Source organism: Oenanthe melanoleuca, chromosome 12 (assembly GCF_029582105.1).
Source record: "Oenanthe melanoleuca isolate GR-GAL-2019-014 chromosome 12, OMel1.0, whole genome shotgun sequence".
NCBI lineage: Eukaryota > Metazoa > Chordata > Aves > Passeriformes > Muscicapidae > Oenanthe > Oenanthe melanoleuca.
The window spans coordinates 6251320-6269954 of NC_079346.1; the positions used below are offsets into that span (position 1 = coordinate 6251320).

Here is an 18635-nt window from a genome sequence, read left to right on the forward strand (position 1 = left end):
GGACCCTCCTTCCCCCGCCCGACGGGTCACCTCCTGTGCTCTCAGGCGTGGGGCACGCTGCGCGCCCAGCCTGGAGAGCGCTGCTTGCAACCTGCGGTTGCCAAAAAAAAGAGGCAGAGGGGAGGCTCGTGCGTGATGCTGGCTGAAACAGGGAGTGGAGAAATGCCTCTGTAGGGTTAATTTATTGCTTCGTGCTGCCCTGTGTTTGGTTGGGACCTATGCAAATACTGAGCAGGTTTTGGGTAGGGATTTGGGTCTCTTCCAGAAGACAGAGCCCTGCTGCGCTGCTCCAGCCTGAGCCCTGCGCCTGGAGGAATTAGGGAGCAGTGGTAATTCCCTCTTTCCTGCCCCATTGCCCCACTGTCCTTTCACTGAACTCCCAGTCTTTGCTCTTTTATCAAGTGCTGAGATCAAGTCTGCTCTGGGAGATGATGCTTTTCTGTGTGACCAGGATCAGTTCCCATCAAAAACAGCTCCTGGGACTGGAACTGGGGATAAAGTTGCTGCTCCAGTGGTTTAGGGAGTGACTCCAACTCTCCTGCAGCGTGGGCAGTGAGTGGTCTCAAGGCTGGTGGGTGGTAGAGGACGAAGAGATTCTGATCTGGAGGAGCCCTCCCATGCACTGCCGAGAGGGTGCTGTGTCAGCCTTCAAATACACGGCAGGTTTTGGCAGAGGCAGTTCAGACCAGACACCAAAATGATTCTTTTCATTCTGCTTTTTTCTGTTTTTAGCCCCTGCATGTGGTACCTCAGCCTGACTGGAACAGGACACACAAGTTTAGCTTTATTTCCCCAGTCACAGCAGTGCTGAGAAATGGGGTTTATAATCCTGTGTAACCCAGCCAGACCTGCAGGAGGCCAGAGGGGGCTGTGCCCTTTCTCAGCTGCTTCCCAGTATACAGGGAAGTGTGATGGGAAGCAGCAGGAGGCAAAGCCAGGCTGGTCACACAGTGGTACCCAATGGAAACATCCCAGCCAGAAAACGAAATGTAGGAATGGCTGAGGGGGCTCCAGCCACTTCCTTGCAACAAACTTTTAGTTTTACAGAGCCCATTAACTTCTTCAGCTAATAAATTTAAAGGCAGCAAAGAGGTCACCAAACAGCATGTAGTGCCAGTCTTTAACTAGTGGTATAATCAGCCTGAAAAGAAACAGCTCCTGCCCCATCCTTTTGTAGAATCTTAGAATCATTAAGTTGGAAAAGGCCTCCAAAATCTTGAAGTCCAACTTTCAACCAAATTTTGCCATCTCTCCCTTATTTTTGCAACTTCTCAAAACAGTTTGGAGAGGTTCCTGCCTCCACCCTTCCAAGCCCTTGATGGGATACAAATACTGATATTTTCTGAAGTTATCCAGGACTCCCCATTGCACTGGGGAAATTTTGGATGTATTATGGAGATTTTTTTTTTCCTCCAAGGGAGCTTTACTAGGAGGACGGACTGGAGGTTTCCTCACCCTCATAAGTACTCATAAGTAACCATGAACAGGAAAATGCAGGAGCTGCCCAATGTGAGCTTACCCCTTTGGCTGATTCCAAGCATTTTTTCCATCTACTTCCTATTTTGTTCTAGTGTACAGAGTGAAAAAAAGAAATAGCAACTCCCCTCCAGCCATAGGCACTGTCCATGAGGAGGCACAGATTGCATTGGTATTCTCTGGGCAGGGAGCAGCAATGAACCCTAATTGACATGGAAGGCAGGATATTAATAACATTTCAGTGCTGTCTTGTTCTTGATTTCTTGTCTTTAAAGGGAATCTGTCAAGAGGGTTTGGGGTTTTTTAATTGTTCCTCTTTGTTGCTGTTGTTGTTGTTTAGAAAAAAGTGTTGGTCTTGACAATGAGAAGGAATATGAAACTTACTGGAAACCATTTACTGCTCTGTTGGTGTGTCACCATTAATCACCTGTTCTCAGTGCCCTCACCAGGGAGAAGAAAGTCAATAGAAAGAGCCTTGCTAATGTCAGAATAAAACTCAGACTGGAGTTACAAAGAAAAAGGGAAAATTGGGAGAAAGAAGGGTTTTTTCCTTTAATATGAGCCTCTGTGGAAGGACAATGTACAGCTCTGGAAGCTGCTGTGCAACTCCTGAATCTTTGACATTTGCCTTTTGTGGGGAAATTGTACCATCCTTGCCTGATTTGAATTGCAGAGTTACCCAAGGCATGTTTCAGCATTCATGGCATGGGGGGTACATTTCATCTGTGTCAGATTGTTATTTTTAAAAAAGAAGAAAACAATCAATGCTTTTGCAAAGCAATGCCTTTGGGGTTATTTTAATTATTGTTATTGCTCTTCTAAAACAGTTTCAGAAGTGCTTGAAATCATCCTTAATTTGAGCTGCCAGGAAAACAGTTCAGAACTTGGGAAATGAGGCAAAAGAGACAAATATTGTCAAATGCCTGACTTGTTTTTCAGATTTTGCTATCAATAGTGGTTATAGCCTGGCCCCACTGTTCTGTGTGAGATTTAAATCAGTCTTGAACGTGAGATTTCATGCAAAATCTCTCACTGCATTAAAAGGAAAAATAGCCTTTCCATGCTAGCTGAACTGCTTGCTTTCTACATGAATGATGTTTTATAACTTTGGGGTAGCTGATTGGAACCTCTGCAGTATTTCTCTTTAGTTTATGATGGTCTCACTGTCTGAGCCTCAGTTAATATTTCAGTGGGGTTATTTTAATTGCCTCTTATCCTTAGAAATACAAACTTTGAATTTCTGATGATGATAAAATGCACAGAGCTGGCTCAGGTTTATTTGGCCACACAACTGTTATTTGCAGACAAACCCAAATCAGGCTGGCCTGTGCTTGGGAGTGTCAGTCTCTCATCAGCAAGTAATGATTTTAAACAAGGGTGGACTTTTGATGTGATGGCTCTTCACTGCCAGTGTTAGAAGATGCCTTGATGGCATATAGATGGTTCACCATCTTAAAGTGAAGCATGATCCAATGTACTTTGCAAATTTAGTCTGAAATATACATTAAGGAGATGAGACAAGATCAGGCTTGGTTCTTCCCACTCCTTTCAAGGTGTGTCTTTGGCTGTGAGGGACCATGAAACAATTCACCCTTTATTGCTGACCCCTTGCTGGGCCAGAAAATGCCAAACCGGAGAGGAGGGAAGCTATGAGCATCCTGTGACCCCGCTCCCACTGTGCTGGAAAGTCCCTCCTAAGGGAGGAGCAGGAAGCTCAGGGTTCAGGCTGCCCCAAAAGGTGGCTGGAGAGTGGTGCCATATTCACACACAATGACCCCCTTTCAGTTTTTACTTATGTAATAGGGAGATAATCAGAGATGGGTAAATATAGCCACTTTGTTTGCTTTCTGGGGAAATCACACTCCAGCAAATTCCTCCAGCCCCTGTAGGATTGCCATGTTTCAGCACAGACCTAGAAGGAGCTTCCACTCCAAGGACTCAAAGCAAGAGAGTAAATAAGGTTGAAAGCACACAAAGCCCTTGGGGTCTTCTGGCAGACTGCAGATTTTGCAATGTTGACTGTTGCCTAAGAGCTCCTAAGTTATTCCTTTGGAATAAATGCTGCTTTGTGGAGCTGCCTCTCCTTCCCCATCCCTTTCCACTTTGCCCCAGTTTTAAATATTTACACCAAACATGATGTTGTGCTCACTGTTGCTCTCCTGTTGCTGTTTGCTGCTGCCACAGACTGATCTGATTTTTCAATATTCTCACATAATTTACAGTCCTGGTTCTGACAGCTAATTACAGAAACAGGGCCATGACAATGCCTGCATTTTGCAATTAGCTGAACCCACTAAGATCTTCCTAATTACTGGCCGGCCAGGAGGGCAGGAGCTGCTTCAGGGAGGCTGGAAATGATGTTTGGAGGGTAAGACTCTAACTAGCTTAAACTGGCACAGTGTTCCAAGCCTAGGTGACTTCAAACAGTGTTTCTGTGCAGATTGGGATGGTCTGATTGGATGTTTTATCCTTTTTCTTAAGGGGAAGACATTTTCTACATGTTCTATAAAATGATTATTTTCATGCATTTTTCTCCTTGTTAATCCTGTTGGTTGAAAGTGTTAGAAGTCCATTACAGGTAATAACTAAAAGAAAACAGGGTTTTTTCTAGACAGCTGCTCTTACACTGATTTATTTTGTTGTATGCATTTTTCTAAGATGCTCTCCAAGGACAGCCTCACTCCCAGGAACACAGCCTCACAGTCAGACACATTTTTCCAAGACAAGCAGAGAAAGAACTGAGTCTCCAGAAGGACCTGGAGAGCACTTGTACTTGGCTAGCATGGGTTGCTCTTAATATCAGGCAGGGCAGTGTTTAAAAAAGAAAAAACCTGCAGAGCTGTCCCCACTGCAGTGGTTGCAGAGTTGTGTTCGAGGCTAGGCTGGGTGAAGCTCTGAGCAGCCTGGTCTAGTGGAAAGTGTCTCTGCCCATGGCAAGGGATTGGAATGAGATGATCTCTAAGGTCTTTTCCACCCATACTATTCAATGATGATTCTATGTGCCCCCATGCCAAGGCTGGGGAAGGGGCTTCCCCCATAGCAGCCACAGCCAAAGGTGCAGCAGTTTGATTTTTGCAAGGAGGATGGTTGAGTTGTCATTCTCCAAACAGTTGTATTTACAAGGGGCTGAAATAATGGGGGTTGGCCCCTTTCTCCTCCCCTTGCCCTATCTCCTGGCCCAGCATGCCCAATCCTGCATTTCTTGATTCTGTCACAGCTGGACCCCACATCTGCCCCATCCCAATACCTGCAACTGTGGTTTCTCCTCTCTCCTGTGGATTTATGTCGGTACCTCCAGAGGTCAGGAGCAGTTTGTCACAGCACAGCAGGGTCCTGGTGGAAGATTTTCCCCGGGGTGATAGCAGTGACATGTTACAGGGGTCGCTGGGAGGAGGGCTCGCTCTGGATGTGGATTCATTGCTGGAGTCCCTCGGGGCTTGCCTGAGCTGTTGTTCCTTGCCCACAGTGCACCAAGACGTGCGGGGAGGGGTCCCGGTTCCGCAAGGTGTTGTGTGTGGATGAGAAGGAGCAGCTGCAGAGCAGCAGCTACTGCGACCCCAGCAAGCGCCCCCCCGAGGTGGAGAGCTGCGGGCTGCCCCCCTGCGAGTACATCTGGATCACGGGAGAGTGGTCAGAGGTGAGTCCCCATCCCCGCCGTGCTCTCCTCCTCTCACCACTGCCCTTGCTGAGGTACTGCAACCCAAATCCACAGTGGCAGGCAGCGCTGTGGGCTTTAATTACTGTTTTTTGGTTTGTTTCGGTGTGCAGTCTCGCTGTTGGATAGAAAGAAGCAGTGCTGTGGGAGGTAACCAGGATGTTAAAGACTAAAAGCAGCGTGCTCAGGGTCCTAGCTAATATTATCTGGAGGTAATTTTCTTCCAAAGCACAGTGCATCCAGCAGGCACCCTCTTTGGTTTTCTGTTTATTTCATTTATTTAATCAATTAGTTTTATTCCCATCCACTCCTTGGGGGCTCTGGGCCCCCTGTGTAAGGGTCCAGGTGTGCATCATGGGGGAGAGGCAAGCCTAGAGGTGACCATGGGGGCACATCCTTCCTCAGTGCAGTCTTTGCAGGGGCAAAGACCCAGAGTGAGGGAAGGCAGGACATTCACCCTCACAGCTGGGAGGTGAGGAAAATAGATGAGTTTTCCTTGCGGCGAGCGCCGCATGCGGGAGGACCCAGGCTAATCTCAGCCTGTTCTTTCTGCTGCCAGTGAAGGATTACTTTCCAGTTGGAGAAACAGCAGAGGGAAATGACAAGGCAGCTGCTGACACAGCACTGATTAAAAAGAAGGAGCAAGAAAAGGGAAAAAAGAAAACATGCCAGGATGGAGGGGGAGGAGAGACAAGCCACCTGAGATAGCACAAGGAAGGAGAAATGTGGAGACGTGAGAGTAGCTCAGAGCAGCTTGGTCTCTTGAGTGGTTTCTTAAGGGGTATATTGAGGTGCCTGTCAGGCTTTAGCTCTGTCTGCTCTTTGTCCAGGCATCCTCTGCCCACTCCCAGTGGCTGGGAGAGACCACCTGGGAGCACTCAGGCCCTTGAAGACAGAGAGGTGAAGACGGCTTACAGTGACAGTTTGTCTCTCCCCAGGTCCCACTCAGCCCTTTGAGGAGGAGGGCAGAAGTGCTATTTATCCTCTAATTACAATGAAATTTTTTTCATTCTTTTAGTTGCTACCTGCAATACAGGGTCAACCTTGACAGTTTTCTATCTCTGTGTATCCCATGGCAAAAAAAAAAAAACACCAAACCAAACAAATGAATAGAGACATTTCCAAATACCCAAGGATCCTCTTCTCCTTTCTTTGTTCTTGGGAAGAAATAAAACGTGCCTGGCAGCCAGCCATGGAGTCTTGGAGCACCTAGAGATCCAGCCAGAGAGGAGCTGGGTGCTTAAAGATAGTGTCAGGCACCAGCCCACTTGTAGTAGCCACTTATAATATTCATGACTGGCTTAAACAGATACCAGTAATCCTTTGAAGCAGTTCCTGTGTTAAAAGCTGACAGGCCTGGTTTCCTTCCCTCCCGTTTTGGGCAGCCTTCCTGAAGTGGCAGTGGTGCTCACCGGTGTTTCCTCTGCCCGCAGTGCTCGGTCACGTGCGGCAAGGGCTACAGGCAGCGCCTCGTGTCCTGCAGTGAGATTTACACTGGGAAGGACCACTATGAATATGGCTACCAGAACATGGTCAACTGTCCTGGCACACAGCCCCCCAACATCCAGCCCTGCTACCTCGGAGAGTGCCCCATCTCGGCCTCCTGGCGCGTCGGCAACTGGGGAAGCGTAAGTTGGGCAACTTCCTTTTTGGCCAAAAAGACTGGAACAGCCTGGGGTGTTTTCAGACCAGAGGTTTGGCAGAGGAATGTTCTAGAGCTGCTTAAATTAATGCATTGAATTCTCTGGTGCAGCAGCAGGTGTGTGTAGGGCTCCATACTTCAGACTGAACCCTGTCGTATGGGGGAGTCCCAGCAGCTACAAGTAGTCATTCATGAAAATTGGGATGTAGCCAATGTTGATGGCTGTGCTGAATACTTAGTCAGAGAGTGGGGTCATTGCAGAAAACAAGGGTTTGAAAGCCTTGTGCTAGAAGGATTGGTGGGTCACTGGCAACTGCAGTTGATCCCTCTTGACCATGTGTATGAGAGACTTGGGAGACAGCATTAAGCTGAAACACTGGTCATTTGAGCCTTAAAGGATTTTTTTTCTTCTTTTTTTCTCCCCTTCCTTCTCACAAATGCTGGGATAGGTCAGGGGAAAGAACTTGGCCTTTCTGTTAAAGTTATTTGTGTTGAGCTTCTTCTGGGACCTGAACTACAAGATCAAATTTTAGTTAAGGTGATAACATTTCACTTCTTAGGGCTTCTGACATTCTTTGAAATGTGATGTTTCTCCCATAAACTTGATTTATTAACCCAGCTCAGTCATTTGTAGGAATTTGTCAAACCTTTACAAGGTGATGAGTGTCAAGCCAAGTAAAACGTAGTAGAAGTTGTCAAGGTAACTGGCAAAGCCATTTGAAACCTAAGTTCCTCCTGCCCCATAGGAAGCTTCAGATCCTCCCTGTGAGTCAGCACAGAGGAGTTACAGCAAAGAGCTCAGCCTCAATTAATTGGTATCTTCCCTCAGAATTTAAGTGCGAAATACCCAAGTCATTAATCCAACTTCACTGCAAAGAGCATTCATTTCAGAGAGCAAGACCTTTCTCCTCACTTTGGGCTGCTGAATGTCCCAGTGACCACCAAGTGCCATGACCCTTGTCAGCTGTGTTTTTGAAAGGGATTTAGTGTAAAATGCCATCACCTTTGATAGACAGAGAGAGTCCTACTCAGCACTTGGGCTTAGTTTTATGGAACTGGACTTAATAAAGAGTAAATGCCCAAGCTGTGAATACCATGAGCCATTGAAGACCATATTCTTCATGGTGTATTCCTTTAGAATAATCATTTCTAAATGGATGAGCAACTTCATTTTCTTTATAGCCTAGCCTGGTAGCTGTAGAAAGAGCTGATTTTCAGTACTTGAAAGAAGAAATTGTGGATGGGGAGCAAGATGCTCCCACCTCCCATAGCCCACACTCAGTAGCTGGATGCTTTGCTGCTTGGTATCTCCAGTAACTTGTGCAATTTCAGCCTTAGGATTACCCTTGGTCTGGGTGATTTGAGGATGACCCAATGTTTGCACAGATGTAGCCATTTTCCCAGCAGGTGAGGGGAGAGAAGATTTTGAGGCTCGTTTTTTGATTATTTTTTTTGTGAAATTTGCATAGAAAACAACAATCTTCCTAATGTGAGCACATGGTTTGCTTTAGCCCACTGCCTCATCCAGCAAAGTGTGCAAACACTGAGCAAAGTATGGTAGTCTTGCAGTAATCAATTATAATAAGGAAGGGATTAATTACCAAAGGGACTACTCATTTGATTAAAATGAAGCCTGTGTTTGAACACTTCACAGGACTGGAGTCTTTGCTGCTGTCTCTTGGTACAAGGGAAACCATCTGTCTCTGTTCTTTCTTCTGGAGCCCATAAACCCTTGAGATAAAGCAGGAATCTCTATCTTGTATCCCACAGTGCTCTGTCACCTGTGGAGTTGGGGTCATGCACCGCTCAGTGCAGTGCTTGACCAATGATGACCAGGTCAGCAGCTTGTGCCATGTGGACCTGAAACCTGAGGAGAGGAGGACATGCCACAATGTCCATGACTGTAAGTCTGCAGCTTTACACCTTCTTTTGCCTTTCTCATGGCTACAGCATCTTTTCCCATCAAACTCCTAGAGATCTGCAGTATTTCCAAACATTGGGAGTCATCCAAGTAAGCACTAAGACGCTTCAGGGAAACCTGTTAAAAATAAAAAAGACGTTTTGATGCTTTGGAAGCCTCAGAGTGTTCCAAAATAAATTTTGATGCATAGTTGTTCAGTGACTACAAGTATTTCTGTTTTGTTTCAGGTGAATTACCAAGGAGTTGCAAAGACGTTAAAAATCTTGGAGGTGTCACTGAAGATGGTGAATATTTCCTGCAAGTCAAAGGAAAGACATTAAAGGTGCATTTCAGCAACAGAATGTGATAGTGAATAGATTTTCTAAAGGTTCAAGAGAACCCTGCATGTGGTCCTCATCCACTCTTAGATTTTCTGCCTTTGGTTGTCTCAGTGATGCCTTTGCACAATTCTGGCTTCTCTCTCAGGTGTATTGCTCTGGCATGCAGACTGACAGCCCAAAGGAGTATGTGACCCTTGTAAACGGGGATGCAGAGAATTTTTCAGAGGTGTATGGATACAGGTAAGAAATCCTGTAATCATGAACCTCACAGTGTTTTTGTTTTCCATGGCAATATTTCCTGGTCATGAGTAGAAGGGGTTTTCTTTTGATTTAGATTGCATAACCCGACCGAGTGTCCGTATAACGGGAGCAGACGAGAAGACTGCCAGTGTAGGAAAGATTACACAGCAGCTGGGTTTTCCACCTTCAGCAAAGTAAGGCTGGACCTGAACACTATGCAAATAATAAGTGAGTAAAAACAGGGCCTTGCCATTAAAAAAAAAATGTTTATTTTACACAAATATAGCTGTAACTACAAGCAAGCAGTAGTATTCTACTGAGCAATATTCTTGAGAATTCCTGTTAAAAGCTGCCTTTAGTTTGGTCACCTCTTTGCTGCTTTACACTTGGAAACTGCAACTTCAGTGCATCAGAGATGCTCTTGTTATTTCTCTGTAAAACAGGAAAATAGTAAAGAAATTGCTGCTGTATCTGCTCTGGAGAATTAGTGTTTGTATGCTCCCAGCAGCTCAGTGTATTTTGTGAAGGATTTTAATTTATTTCATTTGGTCCCCTCTTTTCAGACTGGACTCAGACACAAAGCCTAACCAGGAAGGAGCTGCCCCAGCCCCTCACCCCCCTCTGTTTTACTCAGAGAGGTGTCAGGAGATCCCAATGCAAGGGTTTCCACTGGGGTGAGGATCCCAGTTGCCAGGGAAGAGAAGTCTCTTGGCAGAGCCAGACCATGGGGAAATAACCTGTCTTGAGGGCTGGGGACATGGGTTTGCAATGGAGAAAGAGAGGATGGCTGTGCAATATGAGCAACACACTGTCTCTTTTGTCATTCCTGTGAGCTGGAAGCCCATCCTGCCACCAGAGACCCTGTAGCATTCCATGGGGTTATGGTTTCAGTCCCCTGACTCCACTGCTATCAGTTTCCAGCAAATCTTTTAAAAATACAGCATGTTGTTGGGAGTTCATTCAGTAAATAGCTAAGTGGTTTTTTAGCAAATCAAAATCCTTCCCTGTAAAGCGACTCTTTATCTGATAAGTGGGTTTTATCACTTAATTTTCAAGACCTCCCAGTCTATCAATCTGTAAAAAGCAACTAATAATCTGTAAAAGCTCCTAGGTAAAGATCTCAAAGGAACCACCCTCTGGGAATTTGATACCAGCTCCCTTTGAATTTCAAAAGGAGCTGGGCACCTACCTCTGTCAGGCAGGAGCTATCTCACATCCCCATCTAAATGAGTCTCAGTTACTTCAGATCCCTCCAGAGCAAAATACTCCAATTCCCTTTGAAAACCCGACCCGTGGGCTGGGGCAGCCAGGAAAGCAGGGATGTTGTTTGCTTTTGTTTGAAAGAGAGATTTAGAAGGTGCTGTAGCCTTCTTGAAAGTGGGGAAGTTTTTATAGTGAAATAAACCCCAAGTCAAGGGTTTGAGTTTTGTTGTTATTTATACCTTGTTCCTAAATCACCAATAGATTTAAACTGAGCTGTAAATACTGAGTGTAAGTGTCCTGTTAAATTCAATGCTTATGTATTTGGAATCATATGTGGGATGAATCAGGAGATCTAATATTAAAATATATAGTGATCTTGATTTCACAGAAATATAGTAGTCTTGACTTCATACATTAATGTGGGAAGCCAGTTTTGGTGAATTTAAACATTAGTGAAGAGCATGTTTACATTTATTTTGTCTCTCTCCCTGCATCTTTCTTTCCATGTTATTCACCAACTCTTCTCCACAGCAACTGATTTACAGTTTGCACAGACACATGATGGACGACCTGTTCCTTATGCCACTGCTGGGGACTGCTACAGTGCTGCCAAATGCCCGCAGGTATTTGACAAGAGCATTTAACAGGAATTGGTGCCATTTGTTATGTTCAGGCCCTCTATTAATTACTGCTGATCGCAGCAGCCCAAGTTCAGTGAGTGGCACATTCTTATCTCAGCGGTCTGAAACTTTTCCCTTTGTGAAAATGGAGAAAGTGATGGGGAAAGTTTCCTTTGTGAACTGTGAAGAAAGTAGTTTCTATTTTCCATGTTATCAGGCCGGTGGCTGGTTCAGAGACATTCCCTAGGGCATTCCCAGTAAAGGAGAAAAGGAAGAAGAAAGAGGCTGTGGGGGGAGAACTGGGTTTTACCTGCATAGTTGAAGACAGGGGATCAGTCCATGACAGGACTTGGTGGAAATGCTGCAGGGAGAGAAGCAGGGAGTAGATACTTTTCAAAAGACTGCAGGAGACAAATAACACTGTGTTAGGGATGGCTTGCTACATGTTTCCAGCACACCTACTTTTTGTGGGGCTGGGGACGATAAGTGATCTGTTTGGATAGTCCCAAGGTATTGGGTGGGCATTATTGGCAAAGGGCATTAACAGGGAGTTGCAGCAGCAGACAGGAGAGGGCAAACCTCTCCATCTCCTTCCCACCCTGCTTTCAGAGCTGACACTTTCCTGCACAGCTCAGCAGCTTAGGGATTGACTCCTTACCTCAGGAATGCTCATAAATGTTAATATCCATCCACCTGACCCAGACAGTTTGCTCCTCACAGAAAATCAGCATTCCCAAGGCAGCAAGTGCAAGGAGCAAAGCCATCTGGTACTGCCCGGCTGTGCTGGGCTGTGGGTCAGCCCGGGGATGTGTCCAAAGGATCCCTCCATGGGTCCAGAAATCAGCAGGACTGGAGTCTGCCATGGGGGTGAGGGGAGGGCTGGGGGGCTCAGCATTGTCTGCTGGCATAGCCCTTCATTTTCCATCCATCTTTTTCATTTTGAGAAAGGTGGAATTAAGTGTTTTATAGAAATAAGCAAATGGAAGAGTTTCTATTTCACTAGTCTAGGGGGAAAAAAAAAAAAACAGTGGAAAATAAGGAAAACAAGGGCAAGTGTGCCCTCTCCAGTTGAGGAGGGAGCAGTGACAGGCTGCAGCACATCCCTGAGGTTCCTTCCCATCAGCTGCTGGAGCACGTCAGGCTCTGCAGTTTGCCATGGGAAAGCCAACAATGCCCTCAGCCGGCAGAGAAGGAGCAGTGCAAAACCAGAAAGAAACAGTGCAAAACCGGGGTAAAGCAGTGAAAACCTGGGGGGAAAAGGCAGTTCAAAAGCAATCTGAAACCCCTCTTTCTCTGCAGCCACCAAGGAGAAGAAATTCCTAATGTGAGCCATGCTGTGATTTGTACAGTGATCACGGTCAGAGCAATAGAGAACAAGGAAAACATTGCTGTCAAGATCCTGTTAGAAAAGTCTGGATCACAACATTTTAAGTTAACCAGGCTCTTCTTGTTTTTCAGGGTCGCTTCAGCATAGACCTGTACGGGACAGGCCTGTCCCTGGTGGGAACAGCCAAGTGGCTCTCACAAGGGAATTACGCCGTGTCGGAAATTCAGAAATCCCCAGTAAGTTCTAACTTGAATTATGGCTGTACCTGCTCATCAGAAGTTTTTAATCACCACATTTTCATTCATGGCAACATCTTCCAATAGAGGCTAACAAAAAAAGAACATCTGACATTAAAGTGTGGCATGTAACTGTAGTGGGGCAAGGCTGTCGCGGGTTTAACTTGATCAGAGTTATTGCAGTTAATTAGTGAGCCTGATTAACTGTGAGGCTGAAAGCACTGAGTGCCGTGGGGCAGGCATATCCTTCATCAGTTATCTGAGATGTCCAGCATGGAGTGTGCATCACAGGGCAGGGCAGCAGGACAGGGTCAGGGCTGCAGAGCAGAGTTGGGTCTGCTGCCAGCTAAGTACCCTGAGCAGGAATTGTTCCCAGCACATCTCTGATAAAGCATGGAGGACTTGGACCTTCCTGCTGGTCTGGGTTTATCTCCTTGGCAAAGTCTTGAGTCACAGAGTGTTACAGAGGCACCATCCCCTGTCACTGCCTGTGGCTCTGCTGGCTAGAGCCTCAGGGTAAGCCAGGCAGCCCTTCACAATCACTCACAGCCAAATTTGTACTTGTACTGCTTAATTTGCCTGCCTGTTAACACCTCCTGCAGTCACTGTGTGCCTTCACTCTGTTGCTTCTGTGTCATACTCTGAAATGGTAGAAACTCAGGATTGCTTTTTTGGCTGTTACTTCATGTGAGTCATCCCAATTGCCCCCGTTAAAAAGGTGGTCACCATCATTTACTAAACAGCAATTTGCAAAATATCCTCTCCTGTACTGCTTTCAGTCTCTCCCCTGGCTCTGGGGAGCATGAGTGCTGGTTCCCTTAGGGAGAATTAATGCTACAGATCTGAACACGCCACAGGTGGAAGAGAACCAGCACAGGCCCTGCATATCAGTTCCAGCAGGAGCTTTTCTCTTCTCCTCTTCTAAAAGAAGAGAAGTCAGCTTTGGGGTTGCAGAAAACATTATGGCTGGCAGAATTAAAACAAACTTTAAGGAACAGGGGTGCTCAAAAATCCTCCATCACCTGGTGGCATCTGTCAAGTGCTGTTCCAAGGGCGTAATTGCCTGCAGGAGCAGAAGAAACAACTGTGTAGTGAGAAGAGATGATAGCAGCCTGCTGCAGTCACAGATCAATAATGTCAAGGGCAGGGTGGAGCTTGTTTAAAATAAATGCTTTGTGCAAGCTTGTTGTGTGCTTAAGTCCAATTTTCTGGTAATTGAGGGTTGAATTCCCCTCAAGGACTGTCTGTCCATTGTGATGACCAAGAGGAGAAAGACTCTGCAGAGGTGAGATAAGGAAGGCCAGATGGAGGTGTTAATCTCCTGACTCAAGCCCAGAGTTGCACCCTGCTTGCTGGGCTTACCTGGAGACCAGGTTAACCTCAGGACCACTCTACACTTACCCCTTCTGGCTGTGGGAAGGAGAAGAGGGTTGGCACCTTAGCAAGTGACATCACCTTACCCCATCACTTTCCCTCCTCTCTTGTCTCTGGAGCCACTCCAGGACTTTCTCTTCCAAGTGGATGTTTCCTGGTATTAAATGGAAATACCCTTTCCATACCCTTCCCATGCTCAGGCAGAGCTGAGCAGTTGTTACTGACCCAGAGTGGTTTTGCTCTTGCATGAGCCAAGTTTTCTACTCATTACTATTACTCACTGTGGGGCAAACTGGAGAAAGCAGATACCCTCCAAATGGCCTTCTCTCTGGGCACCTTTCAATTTAATAAATCAAAACTACCCTCTCCTATTTGTGTCCACCATCTGACCTGCTATCACTAAAGAGAATTGCATTTGTGTATATTTGAATACAGTGGTGATTTCATAGATTTATTTTGGCATCATTTGTTTTCTTATACACCCTAGAAACTTGGCTTGAGTAACCCAGATCTGGCCCTTCTGCAGCATGGAGTTCCTGAGCTGTTACTGAGCTGTTATTTCTGATTTTGCCTGCAGGATGGTACCAAAGTAGTAGGAAGATGTGGTGGTTACTGTGGGAAGTGCACTCCATCATCTGGAACAGGCCTGGACATTCAGGTGTTATAGCAATGGTGAGTTCTCAGCTGCTTCTGCATTAAGAAAAATCTTCCCAAAATGCCCTGGAGGAGCAGATCAGGCCATGGTTGTTTTTTTGGAAAAAAACATTGAGTGCATTGGTGACAGCCACCCACCCCTCACAGCATCCCTGTGGGATCTGTTCCCCCAGTAACCCTTGTGGATACAGCACTGTCACCTGGAAATGCCTCCCCACCTTACTGGCACCCACTTTTGCTCTGCTCTTGTGCCAGTTTCTCGGGTGATGTGTTCCAGAGACCAGGATGACTCTAAATGTTTCTCTGTTTTCCAGGTTCTCTGGGAGCAGCCAAGGGAGATGAGAGATGGATGAAGGATAGTGATGCAATACCTCTGCCTTCCACTTTTATATCTGTGTATATGTGTATATAGATTGCATATTCCTAATGTACAGTATAATATTTATGTTTGGGTTTATTTATTTTGATTTAATATTTTTGTACGTAAAATCATTATATTAAGGCTGCTTTTACTATTTTTATTTTTTATTGTTAAATCCTGCAGTCAAACCACTGCATTTTGCATACTCTACATTATATGTAGCATTATGACAAGTGATACTTTATTGTCACTGTGTTCAGTTGTTTACTTTCAGTCAGTAATTTTCCTTCAGTTATGGGCTGCTTTGGCCCTCCACGGTGCTACACAATCTGCATAGGGGTATTTTTGGCATTTCAATCTGTCTTTATGCAAGGAAATTAGACAAGATGTGCTTAAATTTTTATTTTAAGGGATTAGGCTGACAACACTCAAGGAAAACATGACAATGAATACTGTGCTAGTTGCATCAGCAATCTTTATCTTTTAGGTGTGTTTTGAATTTCACATGACCTCTGTGGCCAGTGCTGAAAGCACTGGTTTGGTGCTAACATGGTATTTATTAATGCTCTGTAGTTTTAGTTAATCCAGTGCCTTTATCATTGAAGAAGGGGATAAAGCAGAAAAATTGTCAGGCAATTCAAATCAATCAAGATCTACCCTGGGTTTCGGAAAATTCCTGCAGATGGATCTTCAACTCAAGCCCCCTTTTTTAGGGCTCTGAAGTGAACTCACTTTTAAAAAAAAACATATCTTTGTCTCCTAATTGCATGTGCCACTGTGCTTCCTGACTCCATCTGGAAGCAGGGTATTAACTCATCCCAGACAGGCTGATCAGGCCATATGTTTCCCTGGGCTATGTGCTCAGAAGAGATGTAGTTTCTTACAGACTTTGTTACAAAATCCTAGCGTGAAGCTGAAAGCATCCCTGTGGTGCTCCCTCCCCATGGGGCTGGTGAGGCTGTGGGGACAGCACACCCAGGGATGGGGACAGCACACCCCGGGATGGGGACAGCACACCCAGGGATGGGGACAGCACGCCCCGGGATGGGGACAGCACGCCCAGCCAAGCCACCCCTGTTCTTGGCCAGGGTACTCCCCTGCAGGCACTTGCAGCATTTCCCCAGCTTCCTACTCACTCCCAGACCATCTGCAAAGGGAGGCTTCACTGCCTCCTTTCAACAAGATCACTCTGTACCTACAGATGATTCTGCCCCCCCTTCAAAAGCAAGCTGCTTTACGCCTACTCCTGTGTTGCTTCGGATCTTCCTGGTAAGGCATCTGTGCTCCTTGCCTCTCCTCATTCCCATGTACAGCCACACATTTGCTGTTGGCTTTTTTTTAATCAAACTGAGGAGCCATGTCCCTCAGGTGTGGTGGCTCCTGCCTGTACATAGCCCTGTGCCTGTGGCATGCCACGCTTTCACAGAGCTTTGTAGCACATGGAACAGGGGTGATGTGACCAGGCTGTTGGTGTAGTCTATGACTATGTCCCTTATCTCCTTCTCCACGACTTTACTTAGTGATAGGAAGATGCTGCCCTTTCACCTTATGTGTCAAGGCAGCCAGGAGCACAAAGTACAAGGAAAGGAAGCTTTTCAGCACAAAATTACCAGCAGTTTGGAAAACCAAAGAGGCTTATCTGCTACTCCAGATAACTCTTTCCATTTTGGATTCAAGCAGTTACCAAACACAACCTCGGGATCATGTGTGAGTCTTTTACAGAGTTCCCCAAAGGATGTGTAATCAGTGTGTTACAAAACAGTCGGATCAATGGTGATAAACGATCTGATCCCTGGATTGTGTGTGCTGGGCTGTGTTCAGCCTTTGGAGTGAAACCTGTCAGCCTGACAATCAGGGATTGACACATTCCTGTCAGCTGGGAGACATCTCACAGGCTAGCAGGGCTGTAGAACTGGTGAAGGAAAGAAGAAAAAGGGAAAGAGAAAGAGAAAAAAGGGAAAGATGAAAAGAGCAATAATGGAATAGTGATTTTCTAATGATAAATGCTTATGTATCAATTCTGTAGGGGAAAAGGGAAAATTGCACTATGGACTTTAGAAAGAAATAATGATGCTTTACCACTGTAAATGAAGTGAATGGCTATTTATAAAAAGAAATACTATTTTGACCTGTGCACATTCATTTCTACCATATAGTTTCAGAGCAGCTATTAACAGAGCTAGCAGAACCTAAAAAAATATGAAATAAACTATAAGGGAAAAAATGACAGTACTGATCCTGACATTCCTTAACAGTCATCATTAGATAGAGCAGATTTTGAGGATCAGAGATAATAGACATTTCTTGTTCAGGAAAGAACTCTGGGTTTTGTATATCAATGCCATTATTTTTCTACAAACTGGGGTATTTTTTTGCAAGCACTTTCCTGTACAATGTTTCTTTTCTTTCTGCTTATACTCAAAAGGAAATGAGAATACCTGTATGACGTGTCTGTATGGTCTTGCTGCATTTGCCATCATATCTCAATACCTGTGTGCTACTATAGAGGCAAAATACTTTGTACACAAGGGAATAATACATTGAATGATAAACATTCCTTTCCATGTTGGTGTTTATTTCCAAGGTTTGGGTGTGATTGTCCCATTCAAAAGGAATGAGGGATGGGAAGAATGCTGTTTGTATGGAGCCCTGCCCCCAATCTGTGTTGGAGTCTGTGGACCAGGGACCACCTTGGAGAATGGCCATGACCACCCACTCATGTCCTCCTGGTTGGAGAGACTGATGCTCCCAAATTTCTCTCCAGACAGGACTGCTCCAAGGTGCATAATAGACACAAGCACAAATCAGAGATGTCCCATGCATTGCTCAGATGTGTCTGGTGGCTGGCTAGTGCTGCCTTCAATGACCAGGGACATCCTTTGACATGGCATATAAGGGAGACAAGCAGTTCATTTTAATGTTTTTGCAGGATGGGCTGGGATAATGGGCCTGGTCCACACCATTTACAGTGTTAGGAATGGAACGTGAAAAAAATTAACTTTTCTAAATTGGAAAAGATAGTATCAAATACACAGTAAAATTCAGTCAGGAGAAATTTGGTTTAAAAGGAAGCAAATGTAGGGACTGCCTCGCAGGATGGCAATCAAGTGTTGAAGTGCAACCAGTCTTACATCACCACTGCCCCAGATACTGCAGGTAAGAGTGAAGTTGCAATTTCTGTCTTCCCTTATATGTTCCTCATGCTTTGTCTCAGAAAGTGCTGCAGATCTCTTAGTGCTGGCAGGTCCAGCCTTTTCCAGCTTCTGTGTTTTCAAAGGAGAGAGAATTCCTCCCTTGTGCTGTCTGAAACACTGTCAGATGCAGAAAACAGAACATGCAGTGTTTCAAAAGCTCAGTTTTAAATGATCAATCTTGTAAAAGTGTCTATCATTTATCCTTAATAAATTATTATAACAAAGACTTTAAATGTGAGCTGCTGAGAAATTAATACACAGACCCTGAATCGTATTTAACCTTCCAGCCCTGTATAATGAAAGGTCATTTTAACGCTTTCAGTGCTTAGTTTCTGTGTGCTTAGTGCTGAGATTACGTGACAACTGCAGGACTCTTCTTTAGTCTCTTTGTGCAGCTTCAGAGATAGGGGTG

The 18635-nt window shown here is 45.3% G+C and overlaps 1 protein-coding gene across 8 annotated transcripts in view; it reads left to right on the forward strand.

The window, feature by feature from the left end:
- ADAMTS9 (ADAM metallopeptidase with thrombospondin type 1 motif 9) overlaps nucleotides 1-17583 on the forward strand; it is a 77949-nt gene extending 60366 nt beyond the window's left edge. For 6 of the 8 annotated variants that reach the window (XM_056501351.1, XM_056501355.1, XM_056501358.1 and 3 more), the window contains 10 exons: nucleotides 4943-5113; nucleotides 6565-6759; nucleotides 8544-8676; nucleotides 8922-9016; nucleotides 9160-9254; nucleotides 9349-9482; nucleotides 10989-11080; nucleotides 12536-12640; nucleotides 14592-14686; nucleotides 14983-17583. In XM_056501351.1, the coding sequence (XP_056357326.1) occupies nucleotides 4943-5113; nucleotides 6565-6759; nucleotides 8544-8676; nucleotides 8922-9016; nucleotides 9160-9254; nucleotides 9349-9482; nucleotides 10989-11080; nucleotides 12536-12640; nucleotides 14592-14681 (1110 nt within the window). In that variant the 3' untranslated portion in view covers nucleotides 14682-14686; nucleotides 14983-17583. Of the gene's footprint in view, nucleotides 1-4942; nucleotides 5114-6564; nucleotides 6760-8543; nucleotides 8677-8921; nucleotides 9017-9159; nucleotides 9255-9326; nucleotides 9483-10988; nucleotides 11081-12535; nucleotides 12641-14591; nucleotides 14687-14982 lie in introns of those variants that run through there. The other 2 variants (XM_056501356.1, XM_056501359.1) reach the window with 2 other exon arrangements.
- The last annotated feature ends 1052 nt before the right edge of the window (nucleotides 17584-18635 follow it).